Source organism: Phasianus colchicus, chromosome 11, assembly GCF_987193195.1.
Source record: "Phasianus colchicus chromosome 11, bPhaCol1.hap1.1, whole genome shotgun sequence".
NCBI lineage: Eukaryota > Metazoa > Chordata > Aves > Galliformes > Phasianidae > Phasianus > Phasianus colchicus.
This window is the reverse complement of record NC_143446.1, coordinates 13,827,352-13,847,160: the sequence shown is the minus strand read 5'-3', so window position 1 is coordinate 13,847,160 and position 19,809 is coordinate 13,827,352. Positions and strand designations below refer to the sequence as shown.

General features: G+C 41.9%; 1 protein-coding gene across 1 annotated transcript in view; it reads right to left on the bottom strand.

Moving 5' to 3' along the window:
- Positions 1-19,809, bottom strand: part of PTPRG (protein tyrosine phosphatase receptor type G) — a 378,843-nt gene that overhangs the window by 168,011 nt on the left and 191,023 nt on the right. The window contains exons 3-4 of the mRNA XM_031606378.2: positions 11,014-11,193; positions 6,059-6,207 (exon numbers count right to left, since the gene is read on the bottom strand). Of these exons, the coding sequence (XP_031462238.1) occupies positions 6,059-6,207; positions 11,014-11,193 (329 nt within the window). The remainder of the gene's footprint in view (positions 1-6,058; positions 6,208-11,013; positions 11,194-19,809) is intronic.

Sequence of the window (19,809 nt, the reverse complement as noted above, 5' to 3'; positions counted from 1 at the left end):
CAGTTAATTACGCTGAAAATCCGGGATTCATGTTAAGAGGAATGTACAACTCTTTGCTCATCATTAACATACCATAATTGCAGCAAGGTGCTACTAACTCAGAGCTTTTCAACAAGAGAGAAGAAATCCTTTGGGAGAAGCAGGACATTCCTATCAAATATAGAAAGAATACCTACATCACGTTGTGGAATATTTACTTTGAAATAAGACTCTGCATGCACTGCAACATTTGCAACCGACTCCAGAAATTACAGGGACCTGGTACACAGCAGGTAGACACAGCCATAAAAACACAGGGCTGTTATGTCCCTGGGTTTGGTGTGAGTCTATACACAAACAGTTCCAAGACACGCCAACCTTTGCACTTAAATATATTTTAATTTCAGACCATCCTCTCATGTTTCTTCTTAATTATCACAGGGCATTCACAAAAAAGATCAGCCAGATGGAGACTAAGTATTTCACTACTAAAAGATGAAGCATTCTGCACTAAAATGGAACCTTGGTTGCAATAAAGTCATTAATTAAAGCCTCAACTGATTCTCCTGTCAGTGTATGGGAGATAAAAGATAAAGATAACTGTGAGGAGTCAGTGAAACAGCTACAGTAAGGAAAATAAAACAGTAAAACGAACAGTTATAAGATTATGTTTGATTGCGCTGCTCAAAGTCTTTGCAGCACAACATGATATAAACTCAGCCATGTATTCAGCCAATATCCATCTATTTCGTGTTTTAAAATTACATCCCACCGATTTCCCGATGATGAGAAACCTGAACAAGTTTTAAAGGTGCTGAAAAGTAAAGAGGAGTAACGCTGGGGGGAAGGCAGAGCAACATCTTGGGGATCTTTAGTATCTTGTATTTTCAGATGATTTTATGGCTCTCCTAGAAGACTGTGGAGAAAGGGCAGATAAACTGTAGGAGAAGAGATTTAAAAATTCTGCAAATTGTCAGTTTGGAACAAAAAAGAAAAAATAATCAAATTTGAAAATCCCCAAGCCATCTCCGTGTCTGAATGATTAAGTCAGAGGTGCAGACAGAATAAGCTGAATTCCCTGAGCACTCTACAGCCAAGACAGCATGGGTACGGAGCCAAATCTGTACTCAGTTTCACCAGCGTGTCTCCCATCAAAGTCACTGGGAGCTCTAAGAATCCCCATATAACTGAGGATTTGGTCCTCAGAGAGAATATTACAGTAAAATTACTTCAGACAGTCAATGTGTCTCACTGTGATGTATTCCCAGTGGCCCTCTTTAGGTCCTTCCATCATTTATTGACTTCTACTTTGCTACACCCTGCCAGATGGAAGCAAGGAAATTTGAAGAGCAACTACTAAACAAAATCTAAGGGAATAAAACCAGTGCTGGCACCCTCCTTCACAATCAGTCTTTACTTGTACTCGAAGCCAACACCAGAGATTTCTGCAAAATTACAATTACCAGAGATGCTGGATGCCAGAAATAATAAACCTAACTGCACCGCAGCAGCATAGGGTGCTACTTCTCTCCTGGATATCAAGAAAACATACTGCAGTCTGTTCTGCTTTTAATATATTAAAGAAAAAAGTAAAAAGAACACACACACAAACCCAAAAGAACTTAGAAATGCAGCAAGTGTGGAACTTGAAAAAAATTCATTAAAACTTAACAAGAAAGGACCCGACTCTAAGTAGTAATATCCCATCATCCACGGGTGGATGAAAGCCTGGAAAAATACAGCAGGTGACACTTTAGAGATCACAGAAAGAATTACCATTCAGGATGACCCCCAGAACACGAGCTAGTCTCAGTTCATATCCTGTAATAAAGGCTTTTGTGCACTGAGTACCACACATCTTTTCTACATTAACAACATTGATTGTCTTCCGTCTGTGATAACATAAAACATGAGAATTTAAGTGATATAATGAGAGGTAAGATAGTGAATGGTGATAACCTTTGGCAAGGAGATCTGAGCATTCAAATTAGGGAAACTAACTGGAGATCTACACAGTGCTGAAGTTAGTATGTATAGTCAAGGGGAAAGGGAAGAAAATCAAAGAAATAGCAAGAACAAAGGTACCATTAGAACCTGGAAGGTGTTCTAAGGAATATGCTTAAAGGAGAACAAAAATTATTAATGCAAATGATTGTTTATAATAATAATTTCATGAAACGAATCAATCATTGTAACTTAAAAGCTCGTTAATCAACATGAAAGAGTGCTAGCTCTTCATTTTCTGCTGGAATGCTTTGTGGGTTTGGTTTTCTTTTTCGGTTGTACATTTTGTTGTTGTTACTGTTTGCTTTAAATGAAGAACTAGAGATCTCCAAAAACATGCATGCTGGTGCTTGTGGGTACAACAAAATCACATTGCTCTCCAGAAGAAAAGCTGATGTTCCTATAACCAATTTGGCCGAGAAAGTGCAAGTTTGTTCATGTAAGATTAAAGAGATGAGGTCTCTATGGCATATTGCAGTATGGTCCTTGGAATAAGATTCTCATTTACTAAATAAATTACTGTATATTACTATATAATGGTGTTCACATTATAACCGACAATTAGCGCCATTAAAGAGAAAGCTCATAAACAGCCAAAGCTCACATCAAATTAACACAGTCATGATTAAAATCACTCTTCTGATTTCTGCTCTTCACAGAAATAATCAGCATTTTGCATAAAAATGAGTACGAGGCAGCTCAGAATCCCAGCAACGCTGGGATGGCGGCAGCGAGCATCGCCAGCGCAGCGCTGCTGCGTCAGCTCCGAGCGCCGGGCTTCCCCCCAGCAGGAGCCTGAGCCACCAGCACGGCCCGCAGCAGGCAGGGCTGGGAGCCAGGCAATGGCACCGGAGATGAAAGGGCTGCAATTACTCCTCTCGGCTCTAATGAGGGGAACCTGGGTTCTCTCCTGGCCTGAGGGAAGCTCTGCTTCTTTACTGCAGTTTTGTCACTTGGCCATTTAAATGGTTTCTGGCGTTTGCATCTTTGTTTGTAGAGCCTCAAGTTCAGAAAGCAAAAGAAAAAGCCGAGTAATTATAATGGAGAAGAACAATAACAAAATACAAAGGAGTCAGCAATTCATTAAAATTTAGAGACTGCAATGTCAAAAAACTTTTCTTGACTTGAAGAAAAAAAGGAGGGAGACTTTTTCTGTGCTGGCACAGAGCCCACATCCTCATTAGGATTCACGCTCCACTTGCACAGCAATGCACTAATGGTCTTGCTTTAATCTTCAGCATCGCAGCACAAGTTTTATTGACCTCACTGATGAGGATGCAAAAATGGCAAGAAGGAGGAAAAAAGAAACTCGAAGCCGATGCTGACCAGGCCTGGTGTCACGGACTGGCTTCTGATCATGGATAAAAGTTTGAGACATATGTTCATCTCCACTCGTAAATGATACTTCAGAGAAAGCCAAGTTCATAGTGACTTCATAAGGATAAAGTATCATCAAGGAAAATCTAATCAATAAATAAGCAATCAAGACCATATAATGAAGGAAACCATTTAGAATACCATTACATATGCCATGGTTTAAAAAGGAATCACAATATGCTACATATGCAAAAAAGTACTGCAAGATAATACGCCTTTGATCCAACATGCCTTTAAAGTAGGAAACAAAAGGACGTTCTCATATATCTTACCAACTAATTTAACGTATAAATCACAAAAAAATATGATCCAGATGGGCTTCAATGAAGGAAACCAATTAACGTAGACAGCCTTACCATCTGACACATTAGTTGTAATAATAAAAACCAAACAACATGGTCAAACAATAATGCTCTGTATTATATCTGACATTTCTAATTACTTTCTGTATCCTCTTCAAGAAAAAAAGACTATCAGCAAGCAGTTTGTTTCCCAGAGGAAAAAACCATCCAAACTTCAGCATACAGAGCAGAGTCTATGGAAGATGCTGATTTATCTGTGTTCCCTTGGGACGTGCTTTGGAACCGATGGGTTTTGCATAGTCCACATCTGGTTTCTCAATTAGACTCAGAAAATGTTTGCTTTCAACTGCATTTCCACCATAACTGCTGCAGACCTGGCACATCAATACCCGTGTGCACTCTTTGAAACCCTTACCTCTGCCCAGGGACTCAGAACAGTCAGACTGATTTGGGCTTTACTTTCTGTAAGATGGGATTTTGCTTTTTTTCCTTTCCACAGCCTACCTAGAAATGCTATTTCTGAAATGAAACACAGCATTTCTGGCACAGATCTCCCAGTATCGGGCAGTTGCACGCTGAACTACAATTAGTGTTCCAAATTAAAAGCTGCACCATGCACACATGTACAGTTAATGCTTGAGAGGTAAAATCTCAACTGTATGAACTACTTTTGTGAGAAGAAAACAGTTTTATCACCTTCAACCTACTGGATATTTTGAGCAGCTCTCAAAATCCACCCAGGAAAATCCTTTTCAGCACATGATTTAATGAAGTGGACAAAACTTGGGAATCTTAGAGAAAGCAAAGAAATAAGGAAAGGCTTGCTTAGGAAAATGTTCTTCCTTTATAAAAACAATAAAGGAAAATCTGTGGGAATCCTGCTGACTGCATTCATACTTAGAAAGGCCAGAGATCACAGGCTCATGCCACTGCAATGAATACAAATCACTTGGAAAATTACATTTTCATTATTAGGATTAATACTAAACCTATCTGATACAGCAAATTATTTTGCACAGCATTCATAAAGAGTGACAGAATTCAGAAGGGCAAATTCTTTTTTTCCTCTTTCTTTTTAATTTTAAAGCAGATAAAATAAGCATTCCAAACAGCTGAAAAGTAAATAAGGGATATTTAAACAAAAGGGAAATTATTTTTAAGAATTTTCTTTCTTTTTTTTTTTCCCCCCAAAGTAACTTCTATTGATCAAGCCAGCATCAGGATAGCTTTGGCATCATAAGAAAGGGTTTGTGCAGTGGAAATACTATTTCTGGTCACAAAAAGAAGGCCCAGGCTCCTTTACCAGCCCAACTCCCTCAAATTTCAGAAGAGGAGCTGACTGGAGACTTCCAAGTGTTCCTTCCACCACCCCAAGTGACAAGCAGCAGCACTGCCAACCAAGGCAGACAGGGCAGCCCCATAGGCCCATGCTCTGGGTGTCTGGCATGGGGGCTGTCACCAGAAATCACAGCTGTATCAAGCCAGAAGCTGTTGGAAAAACCTTGCAATAAATAAACAAGCGAATAAATCTCTGCCTCAGACCATCCAACCTACAGGCTCAGGTGCTAGCAGGAGGCAAAAAAAAATTGTTCTAACTCATGCATTGGGACAGTTGCAACAGAAAGATGTAAACTGCACTTTTTTAGGGTCTATTACAACCTCCCTTTGTGCTTTGGAATGCCATTTCCATGCTCTGAAAAAGGGACTTGGCTGAAGTCACACGAGACACATCACGGCAAGCTGGGGCCTGAATCAAGTTCTGCCAAGGCCCAGCTCACAGGAAAACCATGTCTGTCCACGTGAGTCTTCTGGGCAAGCAGAGCACCTTACAAACTGCTCATGTCCACATGCCACAGCGGGACACATCTTGCTTTGAAAGCACTCATCCAATTACCAACAAGGAGTAATTCCAGATAAAGTCTGCTTTATTTCACCATGCAAAACCTTGAATGCGGGTGAAGGGCCGCACGTGTTCAAGGAAGCAGTACTGATGAAAGGCAGAAGCCGTGGCACAATGGCTCCCAAACCACTGCTAGCTACTTGTTTGTAAGCATCCTGGGAAAGAAAGGATTTGGAGGACAATGAAGTCACTTTGCAGATATTTGCAAGGAGATCCTCCCACACACGGAGAGCTTATGGGAGAAACCAGAAGAGTGGCAGTTTGAAACAGCCCACGGGACGTGAGAGCAAGCAATGTGAGCAAAGCAGAGCTCAGAGCTGACATTGCAAAAGCACATAAGAGATGATAGATAGAGTGCTGCGAGGGCCAGAAGGGCCTTGAAAGTGATATGTTCACTGAAGGAAACATTGCCCTATTTTACAGCCGTCTCAAACTACAGCAATACATTCTGATTTTATTTTTTTTGGAGAACAGAAGCACATGTCTTTCCACTCACCTCAACGGGGAACCTCTTGCCATTGATGCTGTGCTCAGAGCCTGCTGATCCATTGCTCTGACCCCAGTGGAACTCTACCTTCTCTGCCTTGAATCTGCCTGGCAACCCGGCGCCGCTGACAAAGTAATCGTCCTTCAGCAGGATAGCAACTGCACACACAGAACAAGGAGAAAGACCTTCTTAGCACAGTTTTTTGAAGCACTTGCAGGTTTTGCTCATTATATTAGAATATTTCTTCTAATGCAAGTAAAGGATGAGGTCATCATTATCCTCTTCACAGGGACTGGTTAAAAAAAAAGAAAAAGCTACATTTAATGCTGGCTAATTATAGAAGTGATTATATAGGCTACAGAAAACCACCAAGTCCAAATTCTGCAAGCACTTTTCACCATTGGGCTTTGATTAAAATTGAAATGGCAAACTTCATCAAGAACCATTCAATGTGGTTGCAGGGACTAATGGCTGACCACATTGCTTGGCCTTGTGATTCACTGAAGGCGTGCAGATAACCAGTTAGAAGATCCTCTGTTCGTTACATTTCCTCTAAGTTACCAGGAGAAAAAGGGCCTGTGCCCTGTCCCCCACCTACTGCTGGACACGGCAGGTACCTTCCTTGACATCCCTGCTCCTCCCTTCTGTAAAACAGGGTGAGTGACAATAACTTTTTTGAGACCCACTCATGAGAAGCCCCCTTTTTTTACAGCAACTGATATTACTGTTGCACAATTCAGTAGGGATCAAAAGGATCTTCTTTGTAATTTCTTTTCACTTCTGAAAAGCCTTTATATTTTATGCAACAATAAAAGCTGTAGGTCCAAACAGAGGGCAAAGTGGTGGAAAATGGTACAGGTTATGGGGAGAACTACAGTCCCACCAAGAACTGAACCCAGCTTTCTGACACCCCTGTCTGCTGCTCTCACTACACAATCACCCACCCTTCTAGCACCTCCCATCTTTAACATGCATAACTCCTAATAATGACTCCTTATAAAATCTTTTCTGCTCATTCTTTGCAAAACTGGCACTTAAAAACAGAACTAAAATTAGTGTTTTGTTCTTGTAAAAGCCATGGCAGACCACCGCTTGCTCTGCCCAGAATCCTGTGATTGAAGTTGTGCTGTTCATTGTTCTTTTTTTTTTTTTTTTAAATGAGAAGAGCTCAACCCACAAGGATTTCTCTCTGTTCTCAATCCAGCTGTGTCATCACAACAGGAACATTAATATAAATCCACTTTTATTATGTAACGGAGAGGGTTTTATTCACTGCTGGAAAAAATCTAGAGGCTGGTTGTGAAACAGGAGCCATTCCTCTGCTGGTGAATCACTTCATGCTGCAGGCAGGGCTGTCTGCCATGGCAGGGCTGCTACCTGCAAGTACAGACTGCGGGTTACAGCAGCTTCAGCTCAGGTGCAACCGTTCAACTAAGAAACATCTAAACACCAAATTGTTTATATTAAAACCATCTAAATGTCGACGTGCATGTGATGTTCAGGTCTTTACTAATTGCACCAGTGACATCACAGGGCTCTTCCATGAGCTCTTCGCATCAAAGCATTTGCGTGGGAAGTCTGGAGGCTGTAGGTCCTGTCTGTATCACCCAAGTATTGCGGCATCCTTACACAACTCTGAAACACAAGTGACAAAAAGCACCACTGCTTGCTCTCCTCTTCCCTTACAAAATTCTCAGTGAGCTCAGCAGTATTTCAGATACCAAACATCTCACTCAATTGGTTCGAAATTCCATAGACAAAACTGGAGGTCTTAAAGAATACAGGAAAGCAGATATGTGTGCATCTGTTAAAAATCTCTGTGGGGATTCAGTTGCATCTAATAAATATTTGATAGTTCCTAAATCATTTATGGCTCTGTCAGGGGTCATTTTACTTGTTTCAGATGAATAATTAAAAGGATAATTAGGAGGATGTACAATCTGAAATGTTCATCTAATTGTTCATTTTACAGAATTCCTTACACTGCTGAGCTCTACAACGCATGTTCTCAGCACCTTCCTATCTTAGCAGCACCTCCTTATTGCCACTAGCACGGAGGTTTCCCTTCTCTCCATGTGATTTTTGGTATTAGGGACTGGAGCAGCCAAACTGGGTTTTGGGAGCCACTGCTTTTATCCAGTAAGTCGTGCAGAGCGCACAGGAAGGAATTAACCCTCCCACAACTACTAGGCTTAAAATTAATGTATGACTGAGATTTCAAAAACAAAGCAGGTGGTGCACAACCACCAGGATCACCATGGCTGATGCAATTTGCAGGACCAGGGGTGGAGCCGTGCATCCTGCACCTTCTTGAGAGCAAAACCAAGCCTGGATACAAAGCAGCTCTTCCCTTGCCTTATCAGAGCAGCTCTGACCCAGCCCGAGATGCACACAAGGTACGAAGAGTACCCACACACACCTCTGGCACCAATGTCTGTGGATTTATCAGAGTCTTTAGAAGCTCTGAGTGATCCAAGGAGGGGTAAAGCCGCAGTGCATGCACTGCTGCTGAGGGAACTGCTCCCACAGATGCTTCACTCCCACAGGGCAGTGGCCAGAAGCTCCGTCAGCCTCAGGCCCAGCTGACATCAGCTAATACTTAATTACAAGGTGGCACAGGCAACAACAAATGAAAGTTGCTTCTACTCTCCAAGTAATCTTTACCACTTGGGAACCAGCTTCTATGGTGATGAAATCAAACCCACATTAGTGCTTTTGTCTGTGTAATCCAATGCAAAGCATTTCTGGCTGAGGCAGAGGCATAATGAATGTACGTTCATTTTCTGAATGAAGTTCTGTGTCCTGTACATTGCTTGCCCTTTAGATGATATGGAGAGAAAGGAAAAAAGAGCACAACAAATCAAAACTCCTTTTTACCTTTTAATATTTAAAAGCATAAAAGTAACTAATTGTTCTATTCCAATAAGCGAAAAATTACCAGCCACACTGCAATAACCCACACTATGCAGTTCCTGCCAGTTAATGAGCATCAAAGATAAGGGCGTTAGGTTTTTCCTCAGACCCTGGTCTCCTTAAAACATTAAGTCATTAATTGCACTGAAATGCCCTCTCCATCCATCACCATTGCTTACATTGAAATGCAGCTTACTGTCAGTCAGCAACAGGAAGGTCTCCTATGGTCATCTACTTCAAGACTGCTGTCAGCACACATCACAACCAGCACAACTCGCTGCTACATTCTGCCCATAGGCCAAAACATCCTACCTGGTTTGCTGCTGTACCACTTACCACCTTAAAAACTAATCCCTGACAAGTTTCTTCCAAAGGTCAGTGAACCAAGGGAATGGAATGCGATAAATCAAGGGAGGAGTTAAGAGTTCAGCAGAAGACTCACGGATGATAGCAGGGCAAAAAAAGTCTTTGCCTAACCTGCAAAATCTGTAAGTTACCCAAGAACAGCGATAGTTACTGTTGCCCTGAGAAGCAATAACTTGTCAGCAAAAATCCACACCCGAATGGGTGAGGAAATCAAATATAGTAGCGGTGCTAAAATCACCCAGCAGAGAAGACCGAAGATACAGCTTTCATTGCCAACTGCATGAAGACTGGAACATTCACCAGCACGTTTTGGTTCTGCATGGTTTCCTATTATATGTGCAGCAATATGTTCCTATTATACTTACCATATAGCATTAGCATTTCTCTTGGAAGAAAAGCACCATCGTTTTTTCTTGGTATTTCTAATTACGTTTATTGCCAATAACTACACTTGCTCTTTGCGACCAAAAGAGCAGGGTACATAACACAAATTGATTAATTAAGCACCAAATTTCCACAGCATTCAGCCTCCCCTGGACCTCATTTTACTATGACGGGCAACACAGTCAGGATTTGAGAGCAAACAGGAGCACTTCTTAACTAAGCTGGAAAAAAACCCTCAGTAATGCATTAAAAAAACAGTGGTTTACATTAACCAGATTTGCTTTGCGGTGAAAGAAAGCAGGATCCCAGCCTGTATCCTCCTCAGCTGCGTCTCCCACTAAGTCCCTGAAACTGGGTCCAAAGCACCTGGTGGCTCACACCCAAAGACCCGTGGGAGCAATGGGTCAGGCTGCAGGCACAGCTGAATGCAGACCACAGCAGGTCCATACCCTGGGTTTGCTCACAAACCTCTGATGAGGAACCTGTTACCTAAAGCACTGCAGACACGCATGTCGAATGTTCATAAAGATAAAAATATACTTCCAATAAATAAAATTGAATTAATTAGCGGTTTAATCCGATTCCCTAAAAATATTTGACCTTGTCAAATGAAGAGGATGGCCTTATAATTTCTGCTTTTTACATTTTTAGAATTAAAGAGTAATCAAATGCATGCAGCTTTGCATATAAATCAACCTTGACCTTTCGGTGAACTGTTTGGGTAAAAATAAGCAGTATTCTCACTGTTCTTTTCTCTGGAAGCCAGAACAGACAGAGCAGAAGAGGATTCAGTTCAGTGAAGAACACAGTGCTATAATCATATCAGAAACACATTAATAAGCTCCCGCTACTTTGAGCGCTTATTGCTCTTTCTTCTCCAAAACCTCCCGATTTCTAAAACTTCCCCTTTCCTACAAAGTCTGAGCCTTGCATCTCAGCGCTCCTTTGGATTAGATGTTTCAGCTTCCCAAAGCTGATAACTCAAGGTTACACCTTGAAGCTCTCATACAGCCTTTTATTCTGAGGAACAACTCACTACCAAGAGAATTATTTTATACTGGGAACCAAAAAAAAAAGAAAAAAAAAAACCAACTTAAAAAATGAGCCTTAAAATCAATCTGCAGAAATCGCTTTGCACAGAATGCAAAGGCAGGGATAGGAGGCAGCTGCTGGAAAATTATATTTTTTTTAAAAAAGCAAACCCCAAACAACAGAACAATGAAAGAGGAGGAGGGTGGAACATGGCTTGAATTTTTAATTGACTGCAGGCAGGCTATGGAGACAAACAGAAGAGAACATACCCGTTTTTCCCGTGTTTTTCATCCAAGTCTTGTTAGAAGATTCATTGTCAAAACCATCGAGTTGCAGCTCTTGATACTCATCTCCAACATGAGCCTGATGGTCCACAATGTCTATGGGAGACTGGTGGGACCCCCCGCACTTCTCGCTGGAAGTAACCCAGTGCTCGGGACCATAGGTACCTGTTAACAAATACAAATTAAATTAACATTCCAGTGGCTCCTTAATTCTGGATTACACTTAAGTAAGAGGATGAATCGTTAGGCTCCCCAGGTAATATCACTGCTGCTACACCTCGTGCATCTGAAAGAGGTTAAGACTTGTAAACTTATGAAGAGATCAAAAACCATTAGCTTCATGCAGTACTCAAACTTTGCCTTTGGCAGTAACAAACAATACCTTTTTTTTTTTTTTTTTAATTGCTATTCTATAAAACTGTCTGCAATTCCCTCATGCGTATGTTATGAATTAGCATCGATTTACAGGAACTTTCCTAAAGCTTCAGCCATGATATATGAGTACGTATTTACCTTCTTAGAAGAGATACACAATGTACCAGCTAGGCATTAACTTGCTCTTCTACAATGCTCTAATTAGATAATATGTTCTTTATTAATGATCTCATTTCTTCAGAAGGTTTTAAAGCCAGAAAAAAAAAGGGAAAATAAAGAATTAAAGCAAATAGGATATTAGTAAATTTGAAGAAAACAGCAAAGGAAAAAAAGACATCTCTTGTTGGAGGAAGTGAAGACAACAGTGACCTGCCAGGAAAATGCTGTAACTTTTTGATGCTTCTCTTACATAAATTTTCTGTTTTACTTATTAGCCGGTAGGAGTTCAGGTTCTGGAAGGCAATCTGTGCATCTGTACTGGTGAGCCCATTGCGGGCTGCCAGAGAGGTCAGCAAGGGAAGAGCTGCAGCTCTGAGAGCAGCCTCTGTCCCCAGCACACCAGGTGTATGATGGGTCCTGATGTACTCAGCATCATGCACTGAAGTGTTCCTAAGTGGTTTCTGAAGCGGCTTTGTCACATCTGTACACCCAACTCACAAGAGACAGGAGGTGCAGAGTTTCTTCCTCTGTTCTGCAGCTTTCACCTGCCCCAGGTTACTTCTTGGTGTGTTAATCTTGGACCCTAACCCCCACCTCGGTCCCTAACCCCAAACTGTTTGGCTAAACTTTGCAGTGGGATTGCCCTGGCCCCTCTGCCATGGGAAGGAAGGCAGTGATCCATCACAGAGCAGCATGATGCTGTGAGAGGCAGCAGCACAATGCATTGCTCAGCCTGCAGAAGCTGCCTGCCACCGCCTGCACTTGCTCAGCCCATTCTACTCCAGCAAGAACAGTCAATAAAAATAGCAAGTGGAAGGAAAAGGTTTCAATGAAGGCCTTGCCGTTCCCAGCACACACCAGCTCCAGATGCAATACAACACCAGGAACCTCTGCACACAGAGGAGGATCTCCAGTGAATTTCACATTTTTCTTATGACCTGCTGCTCCAACTCTTAAATTGTATTAACAGAGACTAAGAGATTATGTTCCTGGGAGTGCAAACAGTGGTTTAAGCTCCTGAAATAACAGCATACAGTTCCTGCAAAGCTCTCCTCGCTTACAGCTCCTGAAGAGCTTTGCAGCAGAACTCCATTATTCTCATGCAAAGACAGGGAAATTGACAATGGGAGGGAAGAGGTTTCTCTCATCCACAACAGCCAAGTTACAGGGCAGGGCTGAGCCCTGCTCTGCCAGGCCCTCAGATGCCTGCTGTGCACCTCTGAACCACCCAGTCAGCATGTTGCTCAACAGGCACGCAGCAGCAAACGATGCACCATTTATTACCCCGGCATCTGAGACACATGCAATCTCAATTAGTACCATCCAACCCCAGTGGTTGTGAAGGCCAGCTCCATTGGTGCAGGGTTCCAACGTGTCTGAGTGTGAGATGATTTTTCCCACTTTCCTTTGGGCTGCTGCAGGACACTCAATCAGTAACAAGATGTGCAGTGCCCATCATGTGCAAATGCTGAATGGGAACCAAAACGACATGAAAGTGTTTTATTTTCAACTACAATTAAGCAAAATTGCAACACCCTTTAAAAATCACTCACATTATTTGCCCAGGTTAAAAAAAGCTCAGTTTCATTTATCTCATTGTTCAACTTGTATTGTCAGCAAAAGCAGCTTTCAGTTAATTTCCCAATGTACCGCAACTAAGGAGAACAAAATTATTAAAAGCCCTACGTGGGGAAAGCTAAATGCATTCCACTTGTAGTCTTTCTTTTTTTTTTTCCCTGAATCAGAATGCTCTTAGCAATTGTTTTGCAGTGAATTAACTGGCAATTCAGATTTACTTGCCATACAACCATGCATTTATTCCATGAAATTTAGGAATTTGCTTTAAAATGTTCAGTAGCGCCCAAAATCATCAAACCTGCCAGCTCCCATTTTTGGCTTTGTTATAAACATAGGGTGAGCTTTTCAAAAGCACTCTGCTCGCAGAGGCTATCGCACTGGTTTCAGCTGTGCTTTCAAAGGAAGCTGAGCACTCACATTCCTGTAAGCATTTCGTTGACCCTTCAGTCAATGGGGAGATTGTAATTTTGAATAAGCCAACTTATTTTAACAGGGATTGTAGGGTTACCTACATGCATCTTGTCACAAAGGCTTTTTTTTCCTCTCTAAAGTGTAGCCAGCTCTCAACCAATTTGCAGTGAAAACTGTCTTGTCAAAATGAATAAAATAAGCCATAAGGGTAAATAAGCAAACAAAGCACCATGGCAAGTTAAAACCTCAAGTGACTTAGGTACCTGCACTGACTCTTGCTGAAATGTAGTTTTTCCCAGCACTGACTGCTAAAAGCTTTTATGTCTTTGTATCACATAAAAAAACCTCAACAAACACATCCTCTTCTTTTTCCAGTTCTTTTTCCAATCTTTCTATCACTTAAAAAAAAAGAAAAAACCCAGAACACACTGTCTTCTTTTTCCAATTTAACTTGTTGGAATTAGTTTAATACAGCAACACATCTCTTTCTATAAATACAGAAGCTTCACTTGGTTCTAAATCTATAATTTACCCCAAAAGCAGTGCTATCTGCTATCCTCATGTGATAGCATTCATTTCCATGCATAAAATGTTTCCATACTGGTGCTGCATTATTAAAGGAAAATCGAATGCAATGAAACTCAGCAATTCAGAACCCCAACCAAGCACTGCAGCTGTGACTCCAAGTCCTGACATCCCAAATTACAGCCACAAGGCTAAGCTCTGATTCAGAGGTTCAAGACCTGCTAGTTAAAATCAGCACAGGATGTATAAATGGCCGCGTTTTTCATTAATTTCCTTCAGAACTTTTTGATATGCAAAGCATTACATGCAATATGACCCACACCGTTATGGCAGCGATTGCAGGCAGAAATAGAGGCCACAACCTCAGCAGCTCAGCTCCAACAATTAGTGGGATGAGGCAGGGCTGGGAAGGCAAGAAAGAAGGACGTTTTTAGTTTTGAGTTTGAGACCAAAGTAAATAAACTCTACCTCCTACCCAGAGAAAATAAGCGCAACAAAATGTAATCAGGAAGAGTGCAGTGGGATTCATTTACTTGCTAGTAGCCATCAGGCTTAAGCCTAACTGCCTGCTTTTTTCATGGACATTCAAGTGCTGTTTTAATTGAAACTGATCTTCCACTACAGATTTCAAATTAATTCTTCTTCCAAGTGTCTCATGCTCCAGACATCCTTGCCTTGCAAAAAACCCTATATCATTAGAGGAGGAAATAGAACACTTTTTCTAAGCTTGCAGGTATTGATTACCTATTCCTTCCATCAAAGCACAATTGCCATTCTGCACTGTATAAATCTCCTCAGTGTTAGACACTTTATAAAGTACCGAGAATTATATCATTAATCATTTGCAGTTGCACCTGTCTTGCTTTATTGAATTCTTTGTTTTTTAGAACTTTAAATAAATGCTTTTAAATAAATAAATTAAAACATGACACTAAATAAAGACTCTGTTTCACTTAAACCTAGCAAAAAAGCCCTTTCGTTCTGCGCGTGACATTTACCCATCCGAGACACAGTAACATACGGCTGTTTGCATTTCATTTTTCCAACCGCGAGCGCGATGGCTTTAATCAAATAAAATTTGGAATGAATTTGAATCGACCTTTGGAGAGTTGACAAATAACTAGTTTTCAAAAAGTGAACAAGACAAGAGACCTCATCAGCGTTAACACACAACACGTGCTCCCACTGCCACGTGGCGACGACGTGCAAGCAGAGGTGTTCATGGCAGTGCCCACCCCAGAGCTGGGCCTTCTGCTAACAACATGGAGATGGTATCACCCAGCCTCGTCCAAAGCAACACCACGCTCCCTAGGATTCAGCAGTCCTTTCTCATGCAAAATCTTTCCCTAAATGACTCCAGAATCTTTAATAGCTTTTTAATTCACAGGCTGCTCTTTAAATAGAATCCAAGATTCCTTTTTTCCTTCCTGTTGCTGTACAATCTAAACAATGAGCAGTCTTCATTAAAGAAAACCCATTAAAATAATGTTTTATACCAAAATATAATTAAAGCTTTTATAAAAACTTATATTTTTTTTCTCCACAAATCTTTTGTTTAAATGATCTCTTATCATAACCACTGGCATTTTCTTGATTTTAAATCACTTGCAGTTAATGGATCAGCTATATGGATACAGACTGATGTGTAACAAATATCAACATCCAGATGTAGTTTGACAGACATTAGCTATTTACGAGTAATCTGATTTGGATCATTCATTGCCAAGCTTGGAAAAAGGCAGAAAAATGAACACTTCTTTCTCTTAATTTTACTTATTTTTAACACTTTCACAAAAAGTGTTTTTAAACTTCATGTCTAGCATGAAAAGAGCTGGTCTTGTCTTTTTTTGTTCTGACTGTTTTAAACTCCTTACGTTGGAGTTGCAAAGCAACCCAAATCCCTCACTCTACTGTGATTAAGACAAATTAGCTTCGTAACTTCATGGGGGCATCCTACCCCATCATGTTAATGCACGAGATCATTCATCAGCAGATACCTGCAAGGCAGACATGCAGAGAACCGTAAGGAAAAAGGCACGGTGGAAAGGCTTACATCTATCCTCGCTTATGGCCCTACTTTGTCCTCACTGCCCCACCTGCGGGTGGCTCACGCTGCTCCCTCACACACTGCTATTTCCAACAGAACTCACCCTCATATGGACACAGGAGCTAGGCCATGGGCAGCATACCTGGATTACACATGAAGTAGCAGTGCTCTCTTTTTCCCGGCTCAGAAGGATGCAGGATTTTTGGAAGCTCACCCAAAATAGGGCAGAAGATGCACTAAGCAATGGCTTGGTAACTCCTTGAGTGGCAGTGACCTGCCCAACCAACTCAGCAACATTAAGGATGTAAACATCTAAAGATGAAAAGTGTTACTTGATGCCATAAACCAAGACCTCCTTGTTATTTTTGCCATTTAGAAATAACTGGAGGAGACCAAGGCAGGTGCTCCCACCATACAAGCAGGCACAGCAGAGCCAGAGCAGCCTCCCCTCATGCCCTGACTTGCAGCTTCCCCTGAGGAAGAAGAAATAAGGAGAATCCTGTAGGATAAAGCCTATAGGCAGCATATAGATATAAGGAAGGAAATAATTATTTGAATGACTGGCCGGGCTCCTGCTCAGGAACTTATCATGAGGCCACAGGGGTAAAGGTATAAAAATCAGGGGTATCTTCCAGGGGCCTTCACATTGCAGAGAAAGCAATCAAGTTGCTGAATCATTCTATTAGGGGGAAAAGTTACTGTAAAATGATGGCGTACCAAACTCAAAGAGATGGCAAAAGAGCACGTAGTTAGAGTTCACAGTGCTGTTTTGAACAAAGATTTCAGGATTTCCTACCCTGAGGGAAAAGGGTTTTTCATTTTATTACTCTCTGTCATCACTCTGTTTAACACCAGACATTCGTGCTTGCAGAAAATTCCAATTACTGCTTGAAAAATGAGCCTGAATTCAGAGACCAAGGTCCTGAGGAGCCTCGCTGAGGCCCAGACAGGTGCAAGCATCACCCAGCCTGCAAACGCAGCACAGGATGGAGCGCATGAGGCAGGCAGAGCTGCAAGCAGCCAAGGACAGGATTTTGGAGAACTGAAAAAAGCTGAAAAATTTTCTCCAAGAACAATTTCTGATAAGGGATATCTTAACCGGCAGTTGTTGGAACATACACAAATGCAGGAAGACAGAACAAAAAGGGTTTGGATTTAGATAACCTTTGAGCAATTGCTAGCAGCAACATCAGAAGCTCCAGCCCCACTTCTGCTTTCTGCATCAGTGCCACCACACCTACAGAAACGTCCAGCCATGGGCTTTAAAAGCAAAGCTCATCTTCAGAACGGATTGTATCAGTGATACTGTCTCACTGCCAAAATGTGGCAGATGCAAAGAAAAAGAAAGGCTTTAAACCATGCTTCTAAAATAAACTGCCCTATAACGTCTGCAGCTCTAAAACCCAAAGAGAGAGGTATGCATTCTTCTAAATGCCCACAGATGCTCCAGTTATTGCTGGATTCTTTAATTAAACCTCCTAACCCTTAATTATCTTTGGCAAACAGTTTTAGTGTACATTTTCAAAACCTTTGCATTCCTCAGCACGTATGTGAACACCTGTATCACACAGTCACACTGGGCTTTTCACATGCACCTCCACATATACATATACATACTTTCTGGATCCCAATTTTGTTTCCCAGCACAGTGAGATTGCTATGAATGTTGCATGAAGCTCCCACCATCCCTCTCAGCCTGCCAGCGGCACAGCATATGATGAAGGCCCAACAGCAAGAAACCCCAGGACCTTATGACAAACGTTGCAGGAAGCTCCCAATAAACTGGAGAAAGCATAATGACTAAAGCAAGATTCTTCCAGAGACATTAAGGTTTGCATTTGTGATGTGAATAATTTCCCTCCACACAAAAGTGAAAGAGAAGCGAAGTTCAGCTGTGCTGGCAAAAGAGTTTGGGGTTTTTTAATGGGTGTTGGATAACAAACCCTTGACAGACACTGCTAATGAGCTGCTAAATTCCGTAAGTTACATTTCAAAAATGTTTACCTTATAGTGAGCACAGAGCATAACAATATCAATGAAATTAATATGCAAAAGTCCCAGAGCGGGGGGGATAAGCTCTGGTATTGGAGGTGCCTGCTGCTGGCAAGTGACTAAGACAATATATATCTACATCCTCTGCTTTTCCTAATTTTCATTTTTAATAAATGTATCTGACATCGCACACCATTCATTTCATAACTGTTCTGCGGCCTTTTTAAAGCTGCTCACCCCTGAGACACATGTAATAAACGAGGTGATAACTAACATTATAAGGAGAAAACAAGATTAATTTATATGAAGACACTATAAATTAACTTTCCCCTGTTCCTATAATAGTTGAGTAAAACTCCAAGAAGGCGAGGGACGGACATAAAAATAGATTTTTCGTAAATATGATGTAAAAAAAAAGTATAAATCCTGATGGAAACAAACAAAGATGCATCCCGAATCAGTGCAGCCACTCAATGACAGCAGTTGGTCACGGGAGGAGGCCATGTTTCTGCAGTGGGTGCCTTGGACAGGTCACACCTCTCTCTGTGCTCCTTTCCCTTTTCAGAGTGACAGCTGCGTGATGATCACTGACAGCAGAAATGCTTGCATTGCTGCAGCGCCCCAGAATGGCAGGAAGGAAGGAAGGGCCCCACTCCTCTATGCAGCATGCAGCTCCTGCCTCAAAATCTTGCAGCTGATCAATGCAAGGTGAGGGGCAGCAGCCCAATGCGCAGCACCTCAGGCTTCCAAGCATCCATTCCTCCTGGGCTGCCTGAACCCACTGTATAACAATCTTGCTTCTTCTCCTTCTTAGCTGTAAAACCCAGCAGCACATGCCCTATATCCCAATGGTGATCAGACTTCCTAAGGGACAAGAAGTTCTGCTGCCAGCTCATCCAAATAGCAAAAGATAAAAGGTGAAATAAGCCTGGTGTTTCATGGAATTAAATGGATCAAGAATAAACACAGCACATCTAATGTTGATGTAAGTCATGGTCCCATCTGGGCTACTCCAAGAAGAAAGCACAGCACAGGAAAAGCTCTGAGAAAATAGAGGAAATAAGAGAAAGACATTGCCAGGAACCTTCCCCACCCTAGAGCTGTGTGACGGGGAGCTTCAAGAAGAATTTGTAGAAAGAGGAGGAGGACCCAAATTTGGTGTGGAGCTAATTGCAGCATCCCCTGCCAGCAGGTGAAGGGCCCCAGCAGGTGGCATGCTGTGCTGTGCATCCCCCCTTGTAGGCAGACCTCGGGCTGCAGGAGTGAGGCACGAGGAGCACCCAGCACAGCCACAGTGTGCTAAGGAATCTTGAGCAAGTTTTCTTGCCAGGGATCATGGCTTGTTTGAGAGCCTGACTTAGGCCCCACTCCAACATCAGTGCTCCTGCACTGCCAAGCCCAGCAGCTCAGGAGATGGATGCTGAATGACAGTGACAGTAATAAGCTGTGACATTTAAGTCAGGAAATCTCAAATTCCCATCTTGCTTCTCTGTCTCCTTCCTACCACCAGGAGCAACACGCTCCACTTCATCCCTTTCCCTTAAAAAGGGAGAAGTTCACCTGTCTCATCAGAGCATGGATTGCTCAAAACCTGGGAAGAGCTGCAGAGATTAGAACAAAATAAGCAAAAAAAGTAACTGTTTGAGACTCAACTGCCCTGCTGCAGACCCCGGCACCAGGCTGCCCGCATTGCA